The sequence below is a fragment of the Glossina fuscipes genome, unplaced genomic scaffold (assembly GCF_014805625.2).
Source record: "Glossina fuscipes isolate IAEA_lab_2018 unplaced genomic scaffold, Yale_Gfus_2 0, whole genome shotgun sequence".
In the NCBI taxonomy this organism is placed as follows: Eukaryota; Metazoa; Arthropoda; class Insecta; order Diptera; family Glossinidae; genus Glossina; species Glossina fuscipes.
Window position 1 is genome coordinate 41,729,504 of NW_023998414.1, and position 5,670 is coordinate 41,735,173.

The 5,670-nt window shown below is 31.6% G+C and overlaps 2 protein-coding genes across 13 annotated transcripts in view; one reads left to right on the forward strand and one right to left on the reverse strand.

Annotated features, from left to right (window-relative positions):
- Positions 1–5,670, forward strand: part of LOC119644602 (uncharacterized protein CG43867) — a 218,632-nt gene that overhangs the window by 138,567 nt on the left and 74,395 nt on the right. The gene's annotated exons all lie outside the window — the stretch shown is intronic.
- Positions 1–5,670, reverse strand: part of LOC119644604 (hepatic lectin-like) — a 23,213-nt gene that overhangs the window by 5,425 nt on the left and 12,118 nt on the right. The window contains exon 1 of one of the 5 annotated variants that reach the window (XR_005248542.1): positions 974–1,402. The exons of 1 other annotated variant lie outside the window; for it this stretch is intronic. Coding sequence is in view for 3 of the 4 variants with exons in the window: in XM_038044221.1 (XP_037900149.1) it covers positions 974–1,077 (104 nt within the window). In the remaining variant the exon portion in view is untranslated. 3 more of the 5 variants (XM_038044221.1, XM_038044223.1, XM_038044222.1) reach the window with 3 other exon arrangements.

Consider the following 5,670-nt stretch of genomic DNA (forward strand, 5'->3'; position numbering starts at 1 on the left):
TACAATTCAGCTAATAGAAATCTTTTGATAACTTGATATTATTGCTAGTTATAATAGGAAATGTAAAAAAATCTAAATTCAGCCGGCTAATATTACAATTCAGCTAATAAAAAGCTTTTAATAACGTGAAATAATTGCTACTTATAATAGAAAATTTGAAAACATCTAAATACAACGACATAGTATTACAAATTAGTTGATAGGGTACCATTTAATAAAGAAAAATAGTTATTTTTCTATAGTAAAATTTGAAAGAAAATCTGAACTTAACTGACCATTAATTTTTCTTGTTATTTAGTAGTACGTACGGTAAATGCCAAGTGGAACTCTGACTAAGGAAATATTCATATAACGTCAGCCATTCCGGCATATAAGAATTGCTTTTATTCTTCATCTTTTCTATCCTATACATAGACTGCCGGCCTCTTATCCTCTTGCATAGATGGTAATTATTTGTAATGGTGTAATTACAGCACACATTAAACACTAACAGTAAATGTAATGAAAGGAAAATAACATAGATTGAGCAAAAAGCACGTATTGTACAAATGCCATCATTATAATGTTATGAAGCAGCTGCAACCAGAAAAAAAGAGTTGAAAATTAATAAAAAGCAAATAGAAAATATTTATAAGAAAAAAAAAAAAAAAAAGACAGAAAAAATGCGAATTATATTAATATTAAGCAGAATAGACAAAAGCTATAAGTACCCATGAGCGTGTACCGGTCTTATCATTAAACGATATTCTCTTTGGACGCTAATAGTAGATAGTTATGAATATGATAATATAAAAATAATATAAAAAAAAAGTATATATTCCTTCCTCCGGCGCAAGACGTGGGATGACGGTTTGTGTTTCCGGTGACTCTTTACATTAATTTACAAGTTCTTACTAAGTTTACGTATGTTTTCTTGCATAAATCTTTCGTGACTTCCACTTTTTTTTTTTTTACTCAAGTAGTTTTCAATTACCTTTGACGAAAGTTCAACACCTCATTCGCACTGTCAGGCTTTAGAAATATGTTTTTTTTTTTTTTTTTTTCATAGTCGCTATTGCAGAGTTGGTGTACATTCATTTTGCCAAATCGTTTGCAGCACCCACAAAGGAAGTTTCAGAGGCGTTTTAAAATATTATATACTTTTGATCGGTATCAAATTCCGGATACATATAGGCGTGTCTATTTTTCTGCACCACCCGTCTGTGTGACGTCAACGGTCGGCCTCTTCGATAACGATTTTAGATTTGGCAAAGGCACTGTAAGTACTTGTAAGCTGGTATCAATCAAGGCTAAATCCATCGAAAGCCTCAGTTTTTTCGTTTCTGAAAGCGAAAGAACTCTGTTTTCTCGATCATTACTCAGAGACAATAATACAAAAATTTTATGGGGTTTCTTACAGTGTCTATACAAAAATCAAAAAAAATTTCAAACAAATCATCTATCGAAACTTCCCACACCTATATATATATATATATATATATATATATATATATATATATATATGCATTTATTTATTTTGATTAAGACAAAGGTGACAGGTAAAAAATTTTCGGTTGAAGTCGTATATAATTTTCTTAGGTACCTTTTTTTAGATAGGTTCAAAATGATTTTCTTTGACTTTACTGTTTATTAAGTACGCTTTCCTTTTGGTTTTTCTTTACTTTATTTGCTTTTATTGCTGTCGCTGCTCTCTCTCTCTCTCTCTCTCTCTCTCTCTATGAAGCACCTGCGTTACGTTTTTATCTTTTTTATTTTTTCACATTTTCTACCTTTCTTTCCATTTTCCTCACTAAGGAGCTCATATGGTTTTAACTTTTAAAATGATTTTCTCTTGTTTTTTCTTTCAACTCGGTATTCATATGTATATATATCATTGTGTTTCCATTGACTTTGGTGTGTGAAGGTAGATTAAATTTGAAATTAATGTTTGTTTTTCGGTTTTAAACATTTAACTCTTTTATAGCGCAGCAAAAAATAAGTTAATATTGCAGATATTTTTCTTACCTTCCTTCAGAAAAAGTCCAAAAACTTTAATTTGATTTTCGCCACCTACGCTATAACAAGAAAAACTGTTTCCTTTTGCTGGCTTGAAGAGGTTTTAACGAAAGAACTTTAATTGGCTTTTTAACTCATTAACAAAAAAAAAAAAAAAAAAAAAAAAAAATATATATATATATAAATATATATAAATAAGGATCTAGTTTTGCGGTTTTTGTGTAATTTGTAAGTTTTAAAATAGTTCGAAGTGTAAATTATAAGAATTGTTTACCAAAATGCTTAGACAATGTATTCAGCTGGCTTGTGACATGAGTTCAGTTAGGCAGGAAGGTTTAAAGGAAAAAACGATAGATTTGATAGCTTTTCGAGAGAAACTTTTCAGATCATTTGTTTGCAAATCACAATAAAGATCGCTTCTATTGTTAGCAGAAAATCAGTTATATAAGCCATTTTGATCGCAAAACTTCAACTTTATCTTGTCGAGATAATAGACTTGACTTATTCCGGGAATTGCTTAATTTGTTGTCTCTTATGTAGGGAAATTCGAATACTTTGATTTCGCAACTTTTTTTCCCAATGCAATTTTGGGGCAACTTCATGAAGCAACGAACAAAAATCGATGCCCAAATAATAAAAAAAAAAAAAAAACTTTTGAAGGCCAACTTCTCTGGATAGAGCGGAGGAGCTGCCTAATATTTTAGTTAATAGAAAAGCTAAAATACTCGAACAGTAAAGAAGAAGACAGAAAAGTTGTACATTTTCGATTACTTGTTAAGTCACTGCCTCCTCGGCGATGAATTAGCTGATGATCGCGTTATAGAGGTAATGAGAAATTAGAACATAAGTTGACAGTTTCGCATATCGATCATCGATACTTGAAGCCACCAAAAAAAAAAACTCATAGAAAGCAGATTAGGTTTACATAACTTGTTACGTTCGCGTCCTTGTCAAGTCTTTTTGAATTAAGCACGCTTTTTACACGAAATCACCTTTCGTTATGCTAATGAATTAATGAAAGATATGGACAAGATAAACCATTTTCCCCATAAAAATCGTATCTCTTCTTATTGCAACAAAGTCTAGTATTTAGCATTTTTTAATGAAAATTAGAGAATCTAGAGTAAAAATTTGACAAATAGACTAAACGTGACAAGGTTGGACTACACAAGAATCACTTTCTGCATCGATATAAGCTTGTCTGTCTACCGGTCTCTCTTCTTTCCTTGCGTTCAATCTACAGCGAGCAAAATTTTGAAATATTTTGACTAAATTCCTGACATCAAGATTTAATATTTTGACACAAAGACGAACTGTATTGCAAATGGTGCAGATCGGATTACTTTTTACACCAGATCCTATATAACGTCTTATTTTGATAAGCTGCCATATGAAGAAATAGTGTGACCTTGAGAATTTCGCGACAAAAATCGCTTAGTACTGGTATTTTGGCAATCAAAATTGGTGCAAAAATTTTGCATCGGATGACGCAATTTTTGGAATCTCTTCCCATATAAACGACCCAACGAAAACTGAATCTTTAGATGCTAAATAGGTCTAATTTTTAATATTTTTTGATCAGAAATTCTCTCAGTATAATAATTTAACATTAATGTTAAGTTTACTGTATTTGGACTACGTAGGTCTATTTTTGGGATTTCAACCCATAGTAGAGTTTTTATAAAAAATAAGCCTTTATATAAAATAATGGATTTCTTTTTCCCCAAACTAATATGACCGAAAGGTATAATTTTTAATATTTTGGATGGCATAGGTCTATTTTTTAGAACCGCATCAAATGTATGGAGGCGTTTATGAAACCAAGCCCTTCATGAAATGATTTTTAACCCGGACAGGGAATTTATCCCGATTTCGGGCTATCCTCGAAATCTCTGTCTCTCTCTCCAGTCATGTTTTTACAGATCAGCGGAACTGTAAAATTAAAGAATTGCGAAAATAGGCCAATAACTATTTTACCTCGAAACCTTGAGACTTTCTACCACCAGGCCATCCGCAAAATACCCAATAAAGGGCAAAATACCATAAATTATCTCGCCAAATATTTCAATTATTCAGCTGTGTGGCAAATATTTTTCCAACTACCTATATTGGAGTTTTAGTAACAAATGGAAAGAATTTATTAGTGATAATTGTAATGATCGTTCAATCTTGAAAGTCTTTTACTCTGGCGAGAGAAAAAGTAATAACGATAGCATTCATTGTTTGGGGCATATTAAGGCTGATAGACTCTTATATAGAGAAAGAAGTAATGTACGAAATTTATTTAAAAAGGAGAAATAATCATAAGTGAATGAAAATTATTTAGACACAATCCACCTGAATGGCCGAGTAGGCAAGAGTCTCGACTAGCAACTTAATTAATGGTCGTGGGTTCAAATCTCAAGTGCGATAGAGTTTTTCATATAGCCAAATGCCTTAGATGCTAGCGCTTGAAGAGAGAGTGCTTTTTACTCTTAGAATTTATTCTCTGGCTATATATATAATAATAGTAATAATAATATTTAAACAGGGAAAATTTTAGAGTAGAAACTTTGAACTTCCATCGTAGTAGAGGAAAAAAGAGTATCTTCTTTCAACTTGATAAGCTTGATGCGATCTTGGGTCTACAAAGGTTTTTTGATTAATTGATTTTAGAAAATTTTCACAAATTCTTTTCTTCTTTTTCTTTCGCTCCGTGCACTTGATGGTCTATGCTAAGAATGCATATTTTATACCTTCGACAGTGATAACAGTTTTCACAGTGATTTTCATTTAGACGCTATTAAAAATAATCGAACATACACACACGTATGTATAAATATATTTATATATATACGTACCTACCTGGTGCAGAGATAAACACATCCATATGAAGATAGAGTGCAGTATAGTAGATTGCTACATAACAATAGTATTTGTTTAACGCCTTGCAAAGCGCACGTAAAGATTATCTTCTTCACACACCTGGCGCCAAACAAAATTAGAACGTGTTACTGTTAAATGTCGGGTGTCCACATATACAGACGTGACTCAGTAACGGTAACGGTATCTGTAACTATGCATGGTCGATACGCAAGCAAGTGATGCTGTCTTTGTTGTTGAAAATAGCAATAGCAAGCAACAGGATAGTCGTACCGATAGCTATAACTATCTATATATATATATATATATATATATATATGTATATCAATAGTATCATCATCAAGGACACGTTTAGTGTGAGAAAATGGAAATCAAAATACACTCTAGAGTAGAATTTTGATAATATTTAGAAGCAATGATGGCAACACTCTGTGGACATCATCTTTAGACATAAGCATAACACGTTTTGCATCTACAAAACCTCTAAAAGTTATATATGTGTCGTTTGTGTGCACCGTTGTGTTGGTTAATATGCTATAGATAAAAAATGAATTGGTTTTCTATTCTATGCAGCATTTTATTGAGCTTCGATTTTTGCTTTGACTTTCGTACGATTTCAACTCATTTGATTGTCTAAATCGTTTCGTTTCGTCTCTTTTTTTTTTTTTCTTTTTTCTTTTTTAGCTCTTTGCTTCCTTTCTATCTGAAATGAACTGCAACCTTAGTGAAATTGATAATGTGTGCATGTGTTTTGGTTTATGGCAATTGCATTAAATCGATTGATTCTATTTTCCCACAAATGTATAAATATAT